Source organism: Mugil cephalus, chromosome 22 (genome assembly GCF_022458985.1).
Source record: "Mugil cephalus isolate CIBA_MC_2020 chromosome 22, CIBA_Mcephalus_1.1, whole genome shotgun sequence".
NCBI lineage: Eukaryota > Metazoa > Chordata > Actinopteri > Mugiliformes > Mugilidae > Mugil > Mugil cephalus.
The window spans coordinates 7611680-7634166 of NC_061791.1; the positions used below are offsets into that span (position 1 = coordinate 7611680).

Consider the following 22487-nt stretch of genomic DNA (forward strand, 5'->3'; position numbering starts at 1 on the left):
AGTTTTATATTGTATTGTTAATTTTTATTACAGTACTGCACATGTGCTGGCTACATTCTTTTTTTTTTTTTTTTTTTTTCAATGAATTTGACAACCGGTGCAAACACAACCTGCGTATTTAATCAGGTGGCGACGTCACAGTCTAATGATGTTGGTTTGAAATGAATGTAGAAATTCAAGTCATCGTCAAATCTTATGCAGACTGGGGAAAAAAAAAAAAATAACAAAAACATATTGCTCAGGGCCGACAAATAAACACGACATCACAACTTTGTGTCATTGTGACACAATTACGAAACCTTTCACAGAAAGGGGCGCATTGGTGCATGGTTTAAAAATACAGAGGTAGAAGAGTTTTTAGGAGAACATAAAAAATAATAACTGTGAACAAAATACCATGCTTATATGTTGATATGACACAAGCTACACACAGATATTTTTTTGTACAGATCAGTGTGCAAAAATGAGTGAGCAGGAACATGTTTTTGGTTTTGTGAATATGCGAATGCATGGCACTGTGGATGTGAAGGAAGGGTTGTGTACCTTTGCAAGTGCCACTCTTATTTTTAACACACTGAGTACGCAAGCACAGAGTCTGAATTTAATACAAAATTGACACAAAGACTGATTATCAGTCCTTATTTTTTTATCCTTACACAGCACAGTAACATACCAACCACAAGGTCCTGACTTTACATATCCTGTACAGTAATGAAACTGTACACACTGTCTTTATTGTCTTCATGCTTTTCCAGTTTTTCCAAAGGCACTTTATATGACCAATGATCCCGTGAGGCACTGGATCTGACTGTAATAAAAACCAAATGTCTCTTAAAGGGCCAGTGTGTAGGATTTACAGCTATTAACAGAAATATAGTTTACAATAGCTCATTCTGAGCTAATAAGCTAATGGATTACTAGCTTAGAATAAGGTTAAGGTTACATAAAAGCTAGTCCTACAAGCTAAACCTTGTAAGTTTTAAGAAAGCTAAGATTTTTGTTAGCTTAGCCCTTTTGTAAGATAGCAGCTAATAGTCACATTTTCATTAGCTTAGCCTTATTCTAAGATAATAGCCAATAGTTGTGTTTTTGTCAGACAAGAATTAGCAATTTACATCATGACAAAAACATGAATATAAACTAGAAGTTTAGAATAAGGCTAAGGTTACATAAAAGCTAGCCCTACAAGCTAAATCTTGTTGTAAGTTTGAATAAAGCTAAGATTTTTGTTAGCTTACCCCTTTTCTAAGCTAGTAGCTAACAGTCATATCTACATTACCTTAGCCTTATTCTAAGCTGATAGCCAATAGTTGTGTTTTTGTCAGTCAAGAACAAGCTGTTCATATCATGACCAAAACATGAATATTAGCTAGAAGTTTCGAATAAGGCTAAGTTAATAAATATGACTATTAACCCCTTGCTTAGAATAAAGCTTTTTGTTGGCTTGTGCTAAGCTAATACTAAGAATAAGGCTTAAGGCCTTAGTTATTGGCTAGTAGATGTTTTTGTTAAAAAAGGGTCTTCATATCTACGTCGGGAACTCTTCCATGTTGCGCTGCCATCTATTTACAGTTGCCCAGATTAGACAAACCAAACGCTGAAGGGTCTCTAGCAATTTTACAGTTGTTTGAAATTGGAGCGAGTCCTGCACGCTTGGAAATGGAAGGGCTTTCGCTTGGATGCAAAGTCCAAGCTCATCGCTGGATGCCGGTAAACCCCACACACTTGTCCTTTAAGCTGCTTCTTCACCCGTCTCCTCTCGTCGTCTGATCCTGTATCCTAACATTTCCATGTTGGTTAGACATCAGTAGAACTCAATCAGATACTCTGGGTAAATCTGGTTGCTGTCAAAAATGACATAGATCTTTGGATTGGCCATGTCGTCCACACAGCTGTCATAAAAGTTTGTGAAGCTGGCATCCTTGGAGGGCGGTCTGCAGTACATAGGATGACCAACCGTGTATTCCCCAACAAGCACTCTGGCCAGGAACATTGTCTTATATGGTGGCTCAGTAGCAAATATGGGCGGTGTGAGTCCATGTCTCTGTAAGGTGTTGTTGTGTTTCCCTGTGGTGTGACAGAATTTACTGGAGTATTTGGCATCCCGGGCAAAGTAGCTCCCTGTAGGTAGGACAGTTGAACGAGACGTTAACAATCAGACAAAAAAACAAGTGTGATCATTTCTTTTCATGGTGTCACATCACAATGAAAAGGATGTACCTTTGCCATAGACATCACCATGGCTTCCTGTCAGCCGCCAGTCAAAGTTAAATGTACATATAGCTTGTATGTTGCTGTGTCCTGTGCCGTGGAACAGCATTCGCTCCTCAATATCCAATGTTCGCTTGACTTTTCGCAACTGTGTTTTCTTCCTTAGGGGAGAACCAAGGAATGACAACACAACACTCATCATCGCTTGATACTGGATGGTGTGGAAGTCATAACAAAAGAAACCTCAGCGTGGCTGACTTTCGCTGGCTAACCCAAACTTGGTGTGGACTCAGATGTGACAGGGAAATCTATTGAAAGCTATACTCTACTATACAGAGGGAACACTTTGTCTGTAATGGGAGTGGTTCTGGCACAGTGTCTGAAAAACTGTAATTTGATTCCACTAATTTATTACCATGCACTTCCTAAATGAATTTACACAATCATAGCAGAATTATCTGCTTATACAAAGAATTGCGGCGCACAATGTACAGTCCACTTAGCATTATGGATCAAACAATTTTCTACCTGCAGAAGAACTCCCATAAGTCCAAGTTCTGAATCCTCTGGATGGATTTGATTGGATGATCCATCGTCCTTTCATAAAGTCTGGCTACCTCTTTAAATTCATATGTGTCTCTGCCAAGCTGGATGAGCTGCAGAAACACAATCATGTAACGTAATTACACTCTGCCGGAGAGTAAAAAGAAATAAAGGCGGGTTCTGATGTCGTTTTAGGTTTTTAGGCGGCACGAACCTGAAGTGGTGCAACGTAAATGAGAGCAGATAGAAACTGGTTTCATTTTGTATTTTTAAGATAATACTAAAACTTCTGACAAATTTTCCATAAAAAACAAGTTACGTTTATTCCCTGCAGATGAAACTACTTCTACCGAGTGTAAACTTCTGTAAACTACACGGCCTCCACTGAAAAAGCATGTTTGGGTTGAGTTAAGTGACAGGCCAACGGTATCGGTCGTGACGACAACACATCTGCTGAGACCCACGTGGAACACTTCCGGGACTGTTTCAGATTTAAGGCTTTAAAAGCAAAATCTAGCCTCGTCATCGTGAGCGAGGACCGCGAGAATGTGTGTTATTTTACTCACCTGATACGGCTCGTCTGTATTGATTCTTTCCCAGTGACAGGGAACAGGCAAGGCAAGATTATCACAAATGAATCTGAGGGAATAAGACAATGAGAGGTGAAAATTATTTAATCAGACCAGCTGGTTTCCTAAGATGCTCAAACCCCGACCCCTTTATTTAAAGCACATATATCTAACGTCATATCTCTGGATCTCTACTATGCCCACCAGTTTTTACCTGAAGCCAGTTGCAGAGTGGAGTGAGCGTTTGATCGGCCGCTGCTTTCCTGTTGTTACATTTATCTGCCGCATTACTGGTGAGGAATTTAAAAGGTATTAGGGCTACAGAAACCCTTACCCGTGTGCAATTTGAAGATATTTAGACCGACTTACCAACTTTCATTGGTTAAGAAACTCGTCATCGTACCTGAGAAGTCCAGTCTGTACGTGTACTTGGCCGTGTAGAACTCCATGACGCCGCGCTGGTTTCTGTTGTAGCACTGCTCTATCTGAGCACTGGTCACAGAGCAGGCTGCACTGGGATCAATCTGACGAGGGAGGGAAAAATGAAATAATCAGCTGACTGAAAATGACTTGGACGTTATTTTACATTTCCATCAAAATGAAATTCCGGTGCAATTGCTCAGAGCACAGCAGGGATACTAAACAGAAACAGTATATAGATTTAAAAACGTTGTATGAAAAGGATAAACATAAGATAAAGGATGAATATATGACACAGTACTATTTACAGGGAAAATAATTCAGCAACTAGTTTGAAAACAGACAAAGCAGCGTTACTTTAAAAGTTATTAGTTGGCTGAATTAAAATGAATTTGATGCTATTCTGGCACCCCAGTCATAATTTATAAGCAAAAAGCAAGCAATTTGTTTGTTTTGTATGTCTGTAAACTGATTATATTTGGGATCTGGACAAACAAGATGTTTAAAAAACATGCAACTGCAATTGGTCTAAAGCTGTCACTTTTAGGATCCTGTGATTCTGCTGGTTAGAGTCATGGTCTGATAATTATTCTACAATCAGCATGTGTGCAATACTCTGTCCTATTCACAACTGCACTGCTTTGTGTGCACCACATATAGCCATGCAGTACACATTTATTTATATCTGCTTTTTTGCACTGTCTGCATTCAGTATAGAATAGAATAGAATAAAATAGACAACCTTTATTTGTCCCAAAGTGGGGAAATTGCAGTTTGCAACAGCATACATAGTGCAGAAAAGTAACAAGAATAAAGAGTGGCCTGTGTGAAACAGAAATAATAAGATTTTTTTTAAAAGTAGAATAGAATAACATGTATTGCATAACATGTATTGGCATATATACAAAAAGTAATGAATTGCAACAAAAAGTAATTGAATTGTAACAAAAATGATTGCATGACAAACCTAAAGTATTGTACTGCAAACAGATAGCGACTGCCAAATATTGCACAGTATTGTTCACAGTACAGAGTTGCAACAAAAAGTTATTGGATTGTATCAAAAAGTATATATATATATAAGTATGCTCAATTTTAATATATATATACACATCTTATTTATATTCTTTTTTTTCTTTTTTTAAATCCCATACATAGTACATCGATATGTGCACTGTCTGTGTCAGTGTTGAATGTTTCTGCACCGCTGTCAACAATGTGAATTTCCCCATTGTGGCATAAAGGTGCATCATCTATCTTATGCATAAAAATGAACTTGCTGTGTGAATAGAAATGTGTATCTACCATTCATTGACTCTCAGTAAATGTTAAATTTATATTATGTTATAGATCTCGAACCATAGAGGGGTAGCTTAAACATTGCACTTTGGTTGACACTTAAACCTGCAGACTCTGCAAACTACAAGCATCAGACGTGGTTAGAAAGTTGTGGCATCGTGTCAGCTAAGTTACCTCAAACATATGCCACACTCCACACTCGGCCAGGTAGAACCAGCACCAGTTGGGCTCGGAGGTGTCCATCTCCTCCATCTCAGTGGACTCCTCCTCTGAAGCTCTGATGGCTAACATAGCTAAATCTGAAAGTAAGAAGTGAAAACACGCCAGGACGCATTTAGCCAGCTAAAATACAAGAAGGCATGCGGTTGCTGGGATGTGTTTCATTCCCCGGACAACTCTAACGCCAAAATGGTGTTTATACATGAACCGTGGCCGTGGGGACACTTCATTCTGTAAACAAATTCAAATAATACAGCGACTTGACACACCGAGCTAGCTACCATTAGCGACAGCCGCAGCCGACTCTGGTGTCTTACCGGTTCTCAGTCTGTCTCCAAATGTGTCTCCGGCCTTATCGGGATATTAATACTTCATACATTATTAATAAGACGCCAGTAAAATCACAGACTCGGCCTGAGTTTGGATGACTAAATACCATTTTCGTGTTTACTTTTATTTCCTGGTTTGTCGTAGACACGACGTCATTCGTCACGTAACTCCGCCCCCTGATTTTGGAGCGATGCTTGAAGTGTTTGTTTTTTTTCTGTGCAGAAAACACGGCGTTTAATTAAGATGGAACGATACGAAAAATAGCGTAAAAAAATACTCCATATGCAGATAAAAGTATCAATCAATACCTGGGTAGTAGACAGTTAAAACGGTGGTCACATTTCCCTTAAGACAAGCGATTGAATTTAAATTTAATTATTTTTTTTACTAGGCATGTGCCGCAAGAAAAGTCTGAGAAGTGTGTTATTGAGAGGCAACGGGGGTCATTCATGATTTAATTCTCGTTTATAGTTTGCGTAAAGTGGTATTTTCCACTCCGTTATGCCCATGCGTGCGCGTTTTTATTTTCTATAGATGCGCCCTAGCAGTGTAACCAGATGGGAAATGATAAATTATCGTACCAGAAGCTTAAAATTATCATATTTTGAGGAAAATTCAAATAATGTGACGTTGCCCAGGACCATCTGCTAGGCAAAACATTACCACAAATTATTTAGTATAGTTTATCATGCATTGTTTACCGCTAATTAAACTAACAGCACTGTTTTTGTTTACTAATACCCATGAATTATTGATCGTACTGAGGGTGATATTATCGTACAAATACGATAATTATCGTACGTCTGGCAACGCTGCGCCCTATACATCTTCCGGTGGACTGTGCCAAAGTGAGGGTGCATTGTACAGCCCGAGTTTGTTAGGTGGCCTATCCCACAGGACACACCCTTTTTAGGCTTTTCCTCCAACTTCGCTCAGCCACCAGTGAAGGAATCTCATTGTCCGCGTCCACTGAAAGCTCACGGGTGAGTTGCGTGCATTCAGATCTTTTTGAGCAGCTAGAAAATCTTATTTTCCTATGATCCTCAGCACAAATTAATCGAGGCATGTCGGTGATTTGCAGCACTTGGGAGTTTGATGCTCACTCTATTGGAAGGAATGGGACTGTAGTGTGTGCTGTAGAACAGACACGTGTATCAATACAATTTTAAATCTGTTGTTCAGATGCATGTATGCGAGAGAGCCGGAGAGAATGTAACAGCCGCTGCCTTTCACTGGTCTTTATCATATAAGCATACAGCAGAGGATGGCGGAGGAAAATGCCAGAGGGGCCCGTTCTGCAGAGCCTGGGTCAGATAAAGGGGCTCATATGGAAGGGGCTCTGCCAAGGGGGAAATGGGCCAACAAAATGGAGTTTTTGTTTTCCATGGCTGGAGAAATCATCGGCCTTGGAAATGTTTGGCGCTTCCCATATTTGTGCTTCAAAAACGGAGGAGGTGAGGAGCTGGGTTTGTGGGAAAGTCTTACGGATTTAAGACCGTCATTGTGTATTTGCATGTCTGTTCATGCATGTGTGTTATAACTGCATGGATTAAATCAGTAATTGACATATAATAGGAGGCTGGCTAAAAGCCAAAAGTGAGCTGTGAAAAAAAAATAGACTCAACAGGCTGTTTCAGCCCGAATCCTAACCCTAACCCTAACCCAAGTTCTGCAACAATTATCTGAATGCATTCTCAGTGCAAGATAAGTTTCTGCAACCTGGTCAAAATGCTTGGTTATCATTTGTGATATAGTTAGCAGCTAAAATCACTTTCTATTCATTGCAAATCTTCCAGTTGGATAATCAGTTTCCTGGAGAAATCAACAAGGATTTATGTGCAAGCTTATGACATGCTAATAAAACTCCAAATTACTTTATGAGACTTTTTTTTTCATGGCTGTTTTTGTTTTCAGGTGTTTTCTTCATCCCATACTTTGTGTTCCTCTTCTTTTGTGGCATCCCTGTGTTTTTCCTGGAAACGGCGTTGGGCCAGTACACCAGCGAGGGCGGGGTGACGGCCTGGAGGAAGATATGTCCCATGTTTGAGGGTAAAAACAAGGCTGAGTTTTGCAGCAGGATGCCATGAGAATTAGGCAGGAATTAAATCTTGTCCACTTTGTTGTTATCGTAAAAAAAAAATAATGCATGCACCCGTACAACAGCTTCTTTCATGCATCCACAAGTGGAAGCGAGGGGTAGGATTTATTCATATTAAATCTTGATGTTTGTCCAAAACTGAAATATAATAGCACATCTCAGTGTCAGGGGTCTGGGAGAGATGTCTAGCAGATGTTGTGAAATGCAGCAGCCAGCCAGGATCGTCATCACACTAACTGTGTGAAAACTCACTTGTCCTGCAGGGATTGGTTTTGCATCACAGGTGATCGTGTTCTATCTGAACGTTTACTACATTGTCGTCCTGGCCTGGGCTATCTTCTACCTATACAACTCCTTCAAAAGCCCCCTGCCCTGGTCCACATGCGACAACGAGTGGAACTCCCGTAAGCCCCTCCGAACACATCTGCATTCGATTAGCCTTCTTTAAGAAGAAATCCGAGACAAGTTCCGACGACATTCATCTCCCTTAAATCTTCTTTTTCTCAACCTTTTAGTATTATGCCACAGTCGCGCCAGCGTCTTTGCCAACCCGCAGCTGTTTCAGCCCGAGTCCAACTGGTCATTCCTGAACAACATCACCTCTCTTGAGTATGATTTCGAACCTTACTTGTAAGTGGCATCTTTGTTTTTGAGCCAGTCTCAAGTTAGTGTGTTTTTTAGTGTTTAGTGCGTCACGGAAGAAGAATAGCAGGTATTCATTGCAGTGATGCACAAAAGAATTGTAACGGACTGAGATTTGGGACACGCCCGTGCTTTTATGTGTCCAGTGCTCACATCTGTTATTTGTGATTTATCAACTGTAGACACGAACACTGCACCCAGCACATCTAAAGGACTTTTGAGAAATTCGCCTTGCAGTTGTGAAAACAAATAGGGTGTCACATGGAAGAGAAATGCCTTATAAGTAGCCCTTCGTGGGAAAATTGTTAATAATAAGTCTTGCTAAGACTTTTATGTCATTACAGTGTGTGAAAGATGAAGTACATTACAGGAATTTTACTCATAATCATTCATAATATTTCACTTTTTATCAGAGCTCTTTACTTACTGCATTTTTTTTATATATATATATTTCCAGCAATCACTCGCTGAAGTCACCGGAAGAGGAGTTCTGGTTGTAAGAATCACACACACACTAACACACGGCACAAACGCTTCGACCATATGGTTGCCTGCCCCGCCGAGCGCGCCTTTAGGTAGAGCATTCCCCAACATTATAGCCTAATGCTTCCCAGATACCAAAGGGGCCGCATTTACTCACAACCGTGAGCTGACAAATGTAACCCAAAACCGGAGCAGACGGAACAACAAGAACGAGCTGTCCGCATTCCTCGCGAGCCTCAGAGTGCTCGGCTGTGATTAAAGTTCCTTAATTTTTTTGGGGGGGCGAGGGGCTTATTTTGAAACCTCTGCTCTTCACATGATAATCTGCTGATTCCATGTGAGAGCAGATATTGGGAAATCACTACATTGCATGATGAGAACAATATGTGCTCTTCGCCCTGCAGCTTTGTAAAATAAACTGAATCATTTTTAACATAAATTTGGGATTAGATGTTTGGTGCATTTCACCACGTCTGAATATATTTTCCAAGGCTGCGTTTGTGTGCAGCTTTTTCCGTCGTGCCGGTTCTTATTTGCAGATGCTGCATGGACGTATGGGTGCTGATGCGTCTCTGTTCCCCGCAGCAATCGTGTGCTGAGAATGTCAGATCAAATGACCTTGGGTAAGTTGCACTGGGACCTGGCTCTGTGCCTCCTGATCGCCTGGGTTATATGTTACTTCTGCATCTGGAAAGGCATCAAAACCACTGGCAAGGTGAGTACTCCTTCAGAAGGTTTATTAATTCATTTGCTTTCTCTGTTTGCTCGTCGATGACACAGATGTGACGAAAATTCTTCCGCCGCTCATGTTGTGTTTACGGACCCCAGTCACCAGTGGTCATTTAGAAAACAACAAAACATACTAGGTTTCACAAAGGTGCCGTCAAACGAACCAGAAAATCTAAAGGTTTTTAATTATAAAAAGTTCAAATCAATATGTTTTATTATGTGGGGGAATTAATTATTTTGTACAGTGCAGAAGGAACACTCTTGTAACAGCAGCCCCCACCACCACCCTCATCCGGTATAGCCCCAGGCAAACAGGGAAACTGCTGTTATGAGAAATTCCTTCATTATTAGTCCATTCATATAGAAGAACTGTCTTCGACAAAAAAAAAAGTGTGAGGGGGAAGTTTGAGCTTGCTTCCAGACTAGTTGACCCAGCCTCTGCGGAGCGTATTAGCTCCTTTCAGCTAACAGCACCTGGTTTCAGTCCAAGAAAAAAAACTTTAATTAACTCAGTGTACACCTTTAAATGAGCAAAACTGCTGTAAAACAGAGTAATTGCTCATTTTATTAGTTGTGTAATTGTGCATTTAGCTGCTAAAGAACGAGACTCTTCATTTAGACGGTGGTTGAGACCAAAACTGAGCAAAAATGACTTTGATCCATATCCTTCAAGATTATGTACAGAGGCAACTCTTTGCAACACACGTGTCTTGTGTGTTTACATCACTGCAAAACAAATCAACTTTTGCCACGTCAAACAAAAGAACGAGTGTTTGTGTGCGAGACAATTTTGCGTTCATACATGAATAATCCTGACCTGGTTTCAGCCCGTTCAGCAGATGTCTGCTTTCAACAAGAAAAAAAAAAAAAAAACTTAGTTTTGCTGTAGTTTTGTCCTCATTTAAAAGTGTACACTGAGTTAATCAAAGTAATTACTCATTTTATTAGTTGTGTAATTGTACACTTGGCTGCAAAAGAACCAGATTCTTCATTTAGGAGGAGGTGGAGACCAAACGTTAGCCGAAACGGCTAAGTCGCTAGTAACATACATACTTACTTTGCTCCATCAAGATTAAGTACGAACTCTTTGCAAAACTTGTCATGTCACATGTATCTCGAGTGTTTACATCACTGCAAAACAACTTTTGCCACGTCAAACAAAAGAACAAGTGTTTGTGTGTGAGACGTTTTGCCTTCATTCATGAATAATGCTGACCTGGTGTTAGCCAATTCGGCAGCAGATGTTTTCAGCAGGTAAAAAAAAAAAAGTATATTTGCTCATTTTATTAGTTGTGCAATTGCGCATTTAGCTGCTAAAGAACCTGATTCTTCCTTTACGAGGAGGTGGAGACCAAAATTTAGCAAAAACAGCTAAGTCAGTAGTAACATAAATACTAATATTGATAATATTTGCAACACCTGTCACATGTGTCTCGTGTGTTTACATCACTGCTAAACAAACAACTTTTTGCACGTCAAACACAGGAGCGAGTGTTTTGCGTTCACACATGAATAATCCCGAGCACCTACTTTGTATGTGTTTTTTTTTTTGTTGTTTGTTTTTGCAGGTGGTGTACGTCACCGCCACATTCCCCTACTTGATGCTGTTCATCCTCTTCATCCGTGGAGTGACGCTCCCAGGAGCGGCGGACGGCCTGAGGTACTACCTCCAGCCCGACTTCGCAAAACTCATCGATCCGAGCGTAAGAACTCGCAATCAGCTGTTTTTCCTGACAGTGCACGGTTCTGAAATGTTTAATCACAAACACGCTGCAGCCACCGTTGCCGACGGCTGCGAATCCAGAATGCAGACGACGGGGTCGGCGCTCATCTCCTCTGGAAATCGCAACCAAGCTGAACTGAACAGCGTCTGTCTCTTCATTTCCCAATGTACGGCTCTCTGCTAGAATCCTCTCGGCTGTAACAGGATGAATGAAGTGTCCTGTTATCCTCAGCCCCCCCCCCCATTGTTTTCTTTGCTTAGACTCCCGTTTCTGGTCCCAAGACAGACAAAGAAGAGGGTAAACTCCGGGTTGGTCAGCGTGCTCTCCAGCTCCACCTCCCCCGGCTTATCTGTCTCTTTTCACAGCATGACTCCCAGCTCGGGGGTCATATGCTATCCCTTCAAGCCTTGAAACTTGTGTCATTGCGGAGGGTGGAGGGAGGCGGGCGGCTTCCTCGGTGGGTGCATGTTATGTTTGGAGGAGTTCCTACACAACGCTATCTCAACACTCCCACTCTCAACACTGATCCACCATGGGAGTTTATCACTGTTTGGAGGAAGAAAAAAAAGAACAACCCTGTGAGAAAATGGTTTAAAGTGATATTGAAAGCAGGTGAAAGCAGTCTTAGCTGTCAGAGTTATCGAAAGCCAGATGCTCTGAGAAGCAGATCTGGAAATGGATTCTTGCTCTAGCATGCAAGTGTCGTTTTTTTTTTTTTTTTCTTTCCCACACAGGAAGTGGCGGCCGAGCTCTGGATCACATCTGGAGTCTTTTCATTGTGCGCCAGTGTGCGTGCGTGGATCCCTTGGAGGGCTCCAGAGTGAAATCTGTGCTTCTAAAGGACGCGGTTTCCTCGGTGTCCAGTGTGAGAAGCGAAGCTCCTTTTCGGGGGGTTTGATTTGTGGCCCGAGCCAGAATGGGGGGCCTGTTTATTGGCTTAGAGCCTCACCGAGTCTGTCGAGACAAAGCTGTGATACTTGTAATGTTAACCATATGCTGTGGGGACGTGGTGCTGCAGACCGTGTAAACAAACCCCTCCTACGCCCCCAGACCTGAATGTGCACTCTTGCTTGCATAATTGTCAGTTATCACACGGAAACAACAAAAAAGAAATCATTCCTTCATGTCAGTTTTATTTGCCCGTGAAAACATGATACATGAAAATGTATCATCATTATTGAGTCTGTGTCTTTTCCTGTGTAGTTCTGTAGTAGATGGAAAACACATGCTTATTAAGTCCAGCCTTTCAGATGTTTTCAGAGTGCAGTCTCTAACCCTCTGCAGGTATGGCTCGACGCAGGGACTCAGGTCTTCTTCTCCTACGCCGTGTGTCAGGGGGTGCTAACGGCCCTGGGGAGCTACAACAAGTACAACAACGACTGCTACAGGTCAGTGTCCTCACGCCCCGGGCGCCATCACACGTGCACTTTTTTTTTTCCCCCGGTGGCACGCTCTTTGACGGTTCACTGTTGTGCTGCAGGGACTGCTTGGCCCTGTGCTGTCTGAACAGCGCCACCAGCATCTTTGCTGGCTTCGCCGTCTTCTCTGTGCTGGGATTCTTGGCTCATGACCTCGGACTTCCTGTGTCCGAGGTCGCGTCAAGTGGTCAGTTTGTCACACACCTTTCCCCCCCTCTGCTTTTTCATAGGCATGTATATGTATGTACATGAAACTTGTTAGTTTTTATGCATCAAGGCTTTAGTGATGGCATGCTGACAACCATCAGCAGTGTCCACAAGATGGCACCTTCCACATGCTTTGATACCACTGAAGGGCTGTGCGTTTTCCAGTCATTGTATTCTCGATGACTTCTTCTGACTTTTAAAATATTTAAAATTTTATTCATCAGTGTTTTTCATTCACTGATTACTTTGGGATACGTGGGAGGTGACATTCCTTTTAGAAAGCCTTAGTGCTCATACGGTATTCTCAGAAAGTTACTGTCATAGGAACAAACAGGAGTGAGGAAACTCAGTGCTTTAAATTACATAAAAAACACTGGTCAGGCATAACATTATGACCTCTGACATGAGATGTGAATAACATTGACCGCTGTGACAGTGTTCTGCTTTGGAACATTGGACATGGAGGACAGCACAGGGTGTTGACCTGGCCTCCAAATTCCTTCAATCCCAAACTAATCATCGGAACAAGCCTGATCCACAGAGGCCCCTCCCCTCAACCCATAGGACCCAAATGCCTCCCACTAAAAACATTCTGTTAGCAGACCCCACGGGACACCCTCAGAAGGCCCACGTCTATTCTCTAATGAGTCCTACACAATTTAAGGGCCTTGCACATAGGGAGAGGATTTTAAATCCAATGAGGATAAGTCTATTAGTCCATTTCATAAAATCATTAATTTATTGTGAGTCTCCGCATTTCTTTCCTTTTGTAAGCCTGACGAGTGTCCTCAAAGTGTTTTTGATTTGTCCACACATTCATGTTCTCCGCACAGGTCCCGGTTTAGCCTTCATAGCCTACCCCACGGCTCTGTCGCTGCTGCCCGGCTCATCCTTCTGGGCTGTGCTCTTCTTCCTCATGCTCCTCTTCCTGGGCCTCGACAGCCAGGTACTACACGGAGCGCACTGCACGCCGCGCTGAGGTGTTTCCTAAATGAGCTAACCTGCTGCTCTCTGCCCTCAGTTCGTGTGTGTGGAGAGTCTGGCCACGGCCATCACGGACATGTTCCCTCGTCACCTGAGGAGGCCGGGCGCCAGAGAGATTCTGATCCTAGTGATCGCTGCCGTTTGCTTCCTGCTGGGCCTGCCGTTCATTACTGAAGTGAGCTGCTGGATGCACTGATAGTTTGATTAGTTGTTTTATTATTCATGGCTAAAAAGCAAAAAGGAAAAAAAGACAAATTCCAAATTGAAAAACAGCTTCTCCGTCCTTCTCACTGATTAATCTCTGTTTTCTCCTTCTTGTGTTTTGTCTGTGCGTGTTTCAGGGAGGGATTTTCATCTTCCAGCTGGTGGACAGCTTTGGTGCGAGTGGAAGCACTCTCCTCTTCATTGCTTGTGCAGAGACCATCGTTGTTGCCTGGGTGTATGGTGAGCCGTTGGCTGCTTTGATTGTGTTACATAACCCTGCCTTTTAGGCTCTGCCCTTCCAATGATTCCTTAACCTTCTGAGGACCCAAGGCAAATAAAAACTAAGCATCCACTCCGAACAGGAAGTAGTAGTTTTTGAAAAAACAATGTCCTCATATGTGGACCCTGGGATTATTTAATTATTTATGTATAAAGAAGTCATCAATGTGCGACAGAATATAAAACTGTTTATTTTAATGCCTGAACATGGCTGTGCAATGACAAACGAGTACTTGCTAATTAGCAGAAATTGCTAATTTGTTAAGTTTGCACGTCATATTAAACCAGAAACATTAATAAGCATAAATAAATAAGTTTTATCCTTTGCTACCACCAGGTGGCAGACTAAAGCATCCACTAATGAGGACAATGGGTTTAAATGAAGCAGAATAAGCTGCAATAAAAGTAAAACACAGGAGGTTAAATGTTCTGGATGTAGTTTATCTTCCCATTATTAATATCATCAGTGCATCCGCAGTAGCTACACAAAGCGAACTTCATTAAAATTCCTTGGCATATGCAGCTCAGACATTTGTTTCATCAGTGTAATCAACTTATCTGTATGAGCTTATCACTTGGAGACTTAGCTTCTGATTGAAAAGGAACAGGTGTATTTTCGTCCTCTACCGACAGCATTAAAATGCACATTTTGATGAGGTTTGAAGGATAACAGCATGTCTTTGTTCATTTCTATTCTACTCGAGACGCTGTTTTGCCCATGTTCCCAAATATACAGTAGGGTATAAAGGAAAGAACAGCCAATAGGTTTTAGACTTACACTTGGGCAGACTTTAATGATCCACGAGGGAGAATACTTTGTCCCAGTAGCTTTGTTGTACATAAAAGTAAACACTCTTAAAAAACGCAAGAAAGATAAATTATAGACAAATGTACAAAAGTAGTTGGCAAAACAGCGTCCAAGGTGATGTGGTTGTTTGACCAGTTGCATAGCAACAGTGGTATGGATCATGTCGCATGGTGTTTTCTTGTCCTCTGAGGGAGGGATGTAAACGGTGTGTGTCAACCTCAAGAGTCCCAAAGCTGGGCACAGACGTACTGTGGTCGGTATGAGCCAGGTCTCCAAAGCACTTCTCATGACGCACTCCCTCTGGGTCCTATCACACAGTCCATCCATTCTGCTTTAAGCGTATAGGCTCCAGCAACCCCTGTGACCCTAGTGAGGATAAGCGGTAGTAAGAGATGAGATGAGATATTTAAGCGTGTCCCTCTCAAAAACACTGTAACATAAATTCGCTTCTGCCATTGTTTTCCCATCCCTTCCTACATCTTCATTATGAGCTGTATTCCTGCCTAAATGAGACCATGTAGGTTGAGATTTCCTCTGTTCTCGCGTATTTCCCTCATCTCTCAGTTCTTCAGAGCGTATGTGTTATAATGCCACAGGCCATTTACTTTAGCGAACCTGATGATGTGGCGTATTCCTCGGAAATGCTCTCACACACCTCTTGACCTGATACATGTTCAGATTATTTAACTCATGAGATGCACTGAAAAAAGGTGCATCGAGAGATATTCTGCAGCATCTTCCTTTTCCACACTGGAGTTGTTTACAGAGTTGTGATGTTCGCAAACGAACCAAATCTATAGACACCTTCACAGCTTGTAAACAGTGTTTTGAGGGGCGGGGCTTAGCTGGAGGCAAAACATCTCAAACACTATAGCGCCAGTCAGTATATTTTAGTGGACTGTTTTGTCAAGAAGAATGGGCAAGGAAAATGCATATTTTAGAGGACATACTAATACACTCACTCCCCGTTTTAAAAAGTTGACTCTGCATTAGCTAGCAATTAGCATTAGCATTAACATGTAACAAGAATCCCCCAAATAATGGTTAACCTCACGCAATGTCCGTCACAATTTAGTCTAACCCACAACGTTATCTAATATCAAGTGAGTGTTGTTGTAGATTGTTTCACTCCAATCCTTTCTTTAAAGCGCGTTCAACCAAAGTTGTCTACGACTGGCAGTGGCTGGTATGCGATAAAACTTCAAGTTAGCGTTTTTGCTTTTTCGTCTTTGGCAAGACGGCAGTTGAAAGTGACAGTGTTCACCTCAAGCTTCCCTCTATTTTGCCTCCAGCTAACGCTGTGACGTCAGAGTGACGGAGGCCATGAAGGGGTCTATTGACTGCCTCTTTAAATCAAGTGATCCGAGCAAAGTTGCAGTTGTGAGCTGTTCTTTTTTTCAAAGTCACTGCAAAGGTCTTTAGCAAAATTTCCACATCTAGAATCAATATTTCAGATTAATACAAACTTAGATATCCCACCTTTAGAGCATATGGTGGTGGAATGTTGAAGTTTGGGTGATTACGACCAAATCTTTAATTTATATTGAAAATATTTAATATATATTGCTCACAGTGAAGTTATTCCTGGATAAAAAAGAGTTACCCTCAGGCTAACATCTTAAAAATCCTAAAACAGGCCAGTCTCTTTAGCATCTCCTTAAAAGGAATGGATCGACAACATTCGACTCCCTTCAAAGAGCCATAAATCCCAGTTGTTTAGTCATTCGTTTGGCTGCTCCGCCTCTTTCAGAAGGAGCCTGTGTTGCGACACGTCCTCACTTAAATTTAAATGAGGCCTCTCACTATCCTCCTCCTCATCCGTAAGGACGCACTTAGTCTCAAGGTTGGTCACTGTATCATTTATGGGGCTGCTTTTCCTAAATCGATTTGGCAACTCCTGAGGCTGTTACGCGCTTGCAAAATTCAATCTGCGGACGTCGTTCCATCCGCGGGTCGTGTACTTTTGCAGTCTCATATCAGTTTCCTCCAGTTTTCCTTTGAAGGTGAGCAGCTCTCTCGTCTTCAGCTCCCATTTAACCCCTCCTCCTCCTCCTCCTCGGCTCCCCGTTAGCCATTGACTGCTGTGTTAAGAGTCATCATTCTCTGCTCTCTCCTCATTTGAGAGTCGTTTTGTTAACGTTCATGTTCCTCAGTGACCCAACCTCAACATCGCTCTGTGTTGAAACATCACATATTCAATCCAAAATTCCATCTTAGTGCGTTACCTTTGCTCATTCCGATACCAAAATTGACATGTAATTCTGACTATACTACAGGAGTATTTAGAATGTGCAGACTTTGATATTTTAAACAGTGTAAATAAGGTTTTACACATGACTTCCCTCTGACTGACCCAACTTTTCACTTTGCAGGTGCAGACCGTTTCTTAGACAACATTGAAGACATGATCGGGTATCGTCCCTTCCCTGTGCTCAAGTACTGCTGGCTGTTCATCACGCCGCTCATCTGCGTAGTGAGTCTTCACACCTGGGTCACCATTCTGATCTCATCTACTTCGCGTCTCTTCCTTCCTCTGTGATATCTGTTTCCTCTCATGCTTTCATTTCTATTCATGATTTTCCCCGACATTGTTTCCGGACACAGATCTTTTGCGGCCTTTCATCTATGCATATTTCATTTTGCCGCGTCAGCAAGCTATGCTTGAGCGCACATACACAGGAGAAGAGCTGCATTTACCTGAATGTGTGGACTCTCTGCAGACATGATCAGTACAGGAAAAGAGACTGCAGGGGGCATAATAGCCAGGTGTCAAATGAGCATGTGAAAACAAGGTGAGGATGTGGGATGAATGTGTTTCACGTCCGTAGATCCTCTTGGCTGGTTTTGGTTCACTGTCACAGCTGTCAAATGCTGGTTTCAGCGGGCGATGGTTTAGAACAAAAAAGGCTCCAGAGCCCTACTGTTCACTACACGCTTAACACGAACAGCTTTCAGCAGACAGACATAATGAAAAAGTGGTTATTAAAGCTTGCAAGGCCTTGAAACCTTGGTGAAAACAGCGTCTGATTGGACTGTACGTCATTTTAGGACCAGATTCAGAATTACAGAAGAGATAAACAAGAGAATGCTGCCAGAAACCCTATGACTTAAAAGCGCACAACTGTGAGGTCAAAATCTCTGAAGAGTGGAGCATCTGAAAAAGAACATCCGTTGGCGCTTCCGAATAATGTTTCACACTTCTTTTTTTATCACCATTTAGGTGTTTTCAGACTTGGAAAACATTGACAAAACTTATTTTTTCATTTGATTTCAGACGTTGAAACAATGAGTTTCAGTATACTGTATAAATCATTCTTTTAAAGTTTCTGGCATGACCTCACTCCCGTACAGTTGCTGACGACCCAAAAAGTAGTGACGTGCAGATCAATGCTGAAATATCGATACTTCCGATACCACTAAAATCGATTCTCAAATCAAAATGTCGATACTTGTGATACTTCAGTCACTTGAGGTAATGTAGGAAAACAGTGGAAAGTAACTAAACTACTGAACCTCAGGTTAAACCACAACACAGAATACGAGGCATTTATGATGAGGAGGACAGAAGCGGAGGGCACAGTGTTTTCATTTTACAGTAGTTCTTAATAGTAAAACAATAATTTATTTTGACGGTCTTATTATTTTACCTATTCCTTTTTTTTAAGTGTTTGAAACACCATTTTTTCTTTATGAAGCTATGATTTGAAATGCCCTAATTTTTTTAGGATTACCAGACACATTAGGGTGTATTTCCACAAGTATCGGTATCAGATTGCATCATTATCGCTGATACCAGCATGAATTTTATTCAGTATCAGATTGGAAAGGAAATCGGTGATATTGAACATCACTACCAAAAAGCCCACTACCATGTCCATCTCAGCAATCTACAAGACCTCATAGTACTATATATGTATCATCTCAGTAGATTAGATTCAGTCTCAAGGTGCAGACTTACTTGTGGTTCCTAGAATTTCAAGAATGGGACGTAGAGCCTTCAACTACAAGGACCCTCTCCTATTGAACCAGCGCCCAGTTTGGGTTGGGGATGCAGACACCCTCTCTACTTTTAAGATTAGGCCTAAGACTTTTTGATCAAGGTTGTAGCTGGCTCAGGCATGCCCTAGTTATGCTGCTTTAGGTCTAAGCTGCTGCACTGAGCACCTATCCTCTACCTTCTCTCTCACACCGAGCACCTATCCTCTAATTTTTTTTAATCTAATTTCTTCTGTCTTTCCTTTTCCTAATGTTGTCAACTGTGTTTTTATCTCTCCATCTCCCTTAAAAAAATTACTTACATTGTATTTTTTTTTTAATTATTTTGTCATATAGCTTTCTAACTTTGACTCATTTCCCCTACCATAGATTACATTGCTATATGACCTGGCACAAAAATCTCCCATGTTCATGTATGGTTACGAGCCTGGTAAATGGACCTCCATGGTGGGCGGCCTTCTAATCTGCACTCCACTGATGTGCATCCCAGTATGCATTTTGGTCTCACTTTGCAGGGTGAGTGAACTTTAGTTATTTACTGGATCATTTCCATCAAATGTGTTTTTAATCACATGAAAGTAAATCACACCTTACACAGTTATGCTGTTCTGCGATGTGCGTCTAACATTTCAATTACATTTGTTTTCCAACAATCAGAATCCCACGAACATGAGTAGGGCGTCCAGTGACCTACGCCAGGCTAAACCACACAAGCCAGTGCTCACATTGTGCAAACAAGTCATCTTCGAGGCCCAGGGGCTGCCGGACAGGAACGTAGACGACAGGCTCGATAAGATGATGCTAGAGGAACCAGCCAGTGCTTGATGGTTGTTAGTGATTTCCTTGAATATTTGAACATTTCTAAACATTGTTAAGTGTTTACACTTTTCTTAAAGTCTTCAGGGAGCTTTGTCTGAGTTTTGCTAGCATATTAGTCTTTTTTTTACTGATTAATAACGGAAAAGCTTTGTATATTGAAGCACTGTAACCACTATGCCTGTAATCCTGCAGACAGTAACCGGGTTAGAAGGTAAAAGTTTATTTAGCATTGCATTCATGTAACACTTATGAACTTAGGAACAAAATCAATGCAGCAGAACTAAAAGTACTTTAAAAGTCCCGCACGTAAACCTGCCGTTTTAGGTGCGTATGTAAGTGATGAAGACCTATGATATAAAGTATTACTGACGACAACTTTATTAATGCTACTTCGGCATTCTTTATTCATTAACAATAGGGCTGAAGCCCATCAGTGTTGGGGTCTAAATAGGGGTCATATCGCTTGTATTTTTTTTCAAATTTGTGTCTCTTCCATATGGTCATTATGTGACACATAACAAGATACTGTTACAGTGTAGATGAAGTATTGAATATGCAAAAATAATATCAAAATTGTAACTGTGTGGTTATATGTAGCTGACTAATGAACATAAACTTGCCGCTGTAGGGACAGTGGGGACAGTGGTTAACTATAAGGAACGTACCATGTGTGTGTGTAACTAAAATAAATAAAGTGTACTAATGGAAGTATGGAAATGAGATAATATTGGTGATAATCTCAGGGGTTTTCAATGTTTCAGGCCAAGGACCCCCAAATTGATGGAGAGAATCAGTAAGCTATTATTGCAGTAAGCAATAGTAAGCTATCCCATATGCCTTTACTAAGATATGTTGGATTCATTTTAATGTGTATTTAAAGAAATTTGAATTTGTGGGGGAAATTTAAAAAAATATATATATATAAAAAATGTCAATCAACCAAAGATTTTGCGACCCCCTTGAAATACCTCCGTGGACCCCACAGGGGCCGTGGACCCCCTGTTGAAGACCTGTGATCTCAGGCAATGCTGGGATTTGAACCCAGGATCTCTGTTCAGGCAAATGGGACCGTTTTGAAGCCTCTAACCAGCAGTTTAAACTGTTGCAGTTTGTTAAATGTGTCCATTCATTTAGTTTCATTATGTTTTTATACCCGTGTGAAGACAACCGTATCAATACACTAAACATACTGGTGCAGTGTGCCTTTGTTTGATTGTGTCCTTATCGATCTCTGACCTGAGAGGATAAACATTCAATACAAACCCATCACTTTTCATCTCATTTCCTGTTTTGTAGCAAGAAAACATATATATATATATATATATATTTGTCTTCTGGGATGTCTTTCTCATGGTTAAGAAATAATAATAAAATTTAAAAAAGGCAGGCTACTACTGTGTGTGTGACGAAATTTAATATGTGTGATCTGAGAATGTGAACTCGCTCCACCATAATGCCAAACTCAGTCATCTGTGTGATCCAAACCGGCATTCAATTAACAGGCAAGTCCACCAAGTTGCCTCCCACCTCTCGTCACCCTATGTGCCTCCGGTCCGCCCCCATTGACACTAAATGACTTGAACCAGTTTGGACGTGAAACTAACAATAGGCTAATAATTGGATCAGGTGGGTCAGTTTTATTTTATATTGGTCAGAGGATGGAAATCAGTAAGAGGAAGTCGTTGGGATACCCTTTGGGTGTTTAGTCTTTGTCAAGTGTAGCAATATAGTAAGTTAGTGCTCCCATTATTTAAAGCGATAGCTCTCTGCTTGAAGCTGAAGATTGCCCCGGGGCTTGATATAGAACCATATATCCACAAGTGCAGCACTTCTTCCAGTATTTATAAGTAGAGTTTCTGCCAATAAGCGTTCACATAACCAACCACTGACACACAGTCACAGTAATGAAAAACCCCTACGACGACTGGCACTGGCACGGGCACGGGCACCAGCGACTGACTCGACAGGAGGCTGTTAACACATGTCACGGAAAAAGCAATTACTGTGACATCATCGTTCCATCATCAGTGGCTGTGTTTACCATCATTTTCAACCCCCCAAAAAAATAATAATTCCGATCAGAGAGTTTTCGTGTGCCAAGAAATTACTCGCAACAGCCGTGTGCAAAATTCTGCCAGAAACATTAAAACCACTCACAGGAAAAGCGAATATCATTGACCGTCTTGTGAAAATACAGTGTTCTGCTGGGAAGCTTTTGGCACCCACCTAGACCAGAACAGGCAGCAGTCATCCTCAGCAAGTGTGATTATCCACAGAGGCCCTTCCCCTCAACCCATAGGACCCAAAGGCCTCCACTAACAACATCCAGACACTACAGGACGTCCTCAGAAGACCATTCTCTGATGAGTCACAACTGTTTTGGAGGCACAAGTAGGACCTACACAATATTAAGATGTTAATGTTATGCCAGACGTGTATTGTTTCTCTTTTAAGGTGCAAAAAGTACGGAAAACCTATGGTCATTGTCACAGAAGATTCATCTTT

General features: G+C 41.5%; 2 protein-coding genes across 2 annotated transcripts; one reads left to right on the top strand and one right to left on the bottom strand.

The window, feature by feature from the left end:
* Positions 1-54: 54 nt before the first annotated feature.
* LOC125000440 (protein mono-ADP-ribosyltransferase PARP11-like) lies at positions 55-5841 on the bottom strand. Its single transcript, XM_047575993.1, has 8 exons — positions 5579-5841; positions 5217-5341; positions 3727-3847; positions 3538-3613; positions 3321-3393; positions 2740-2867; positions 2221-2372; positions 55-2121 (listed from the first exon to the last, which is right to left on the bottom strand). Exons 2-8 carry the CDS (start codon positions 5331-5333, stop codon positions 1805-1807), a joined length of 984 nt encoding a protein of 327 aa, XP_047431949.1. The 5' UTR covers positions 5334-5341; positions 5579-5841; the 3' UTR covers positions 55-1804.
* A 595-nt stretch (positions 5842-6436) lies between these two features.
* LOC124999896 (sodium- and chloride-dependent GABA transporter 2-like) lies at positions 6437-21355 on the top strand. Its single transcript, XM_047575114.1, has 16 exons — positions 6437-6574; positions 6843-7045; positions 7506-7640; positions 7953-8093; positions 8205-8319; positions 8789-8827; positions 9400-9529; positions 11112-11246; positions 12552-12655; positions 12748-12872; positions 13726-13838; positions 13914-14051; positions 14218-14320; positions 17540-17640; positions 19533-19679; positions 19821-21355. Exons 2-16 carry the CDS (start codon positions 6856-6858, stop codon positions 19986-19988), a joined length of 1884 nt encoding a protein of 627 aa, XP_047431070.1. The 5' UTR covers positions 6437-6574; positions 6843-6855; the 3' UTR covers positions 19989-21355.
* Positions 21356-22487: the final 1132 nt, after the last annotated feature.

Bases quoted from the DNA above. Each gene is read 5' to 3' on its own strand.
- LOC124999896 (XM_047575114.1), top strand. From the start codon at position 6,856: ATGGCGGAGGAAAATGCCAGAGGGGCCCGTTCTGCAGAGCCTGGGTCA. The intron at 8,094-8,204 runs GTAAGCCCCTCC...TCAACCTTTTAG, and splicing joins CGACAACGAGTGGAACTCCC to TATTATGCCACAGTCGCGCC. The intron at 8,320-8,788 runs GTAAGTGGCATC...ATATATTTCCAG, and splicing joins TATGATTTCGAACCTTACTT to CAATCACTCGCTGAAGTCAC.
- LOC125000440 (XM_047575993.1), bottom strand. From the start codon at position 5,333: ATGTTAGCCATCAGAGCTTCAGAGGAGGAGTCCACTGAGATGGAGGAG. The intron at 2,373-2,739 runs GTAGAAAATTGT...TTCTCCCCTAAG, and splicing joins TTATGGGAGTTCTTCTGCAG to GAAGAAAACACAGTTGCGAA. The intron at 2,122-2,220 runs GTACATCCTTTT...TCCTACCTACAG, and splicing joins TGGTGATGTCTATGGCAAAG to GGAGCTACTTTGCCCGGGAT.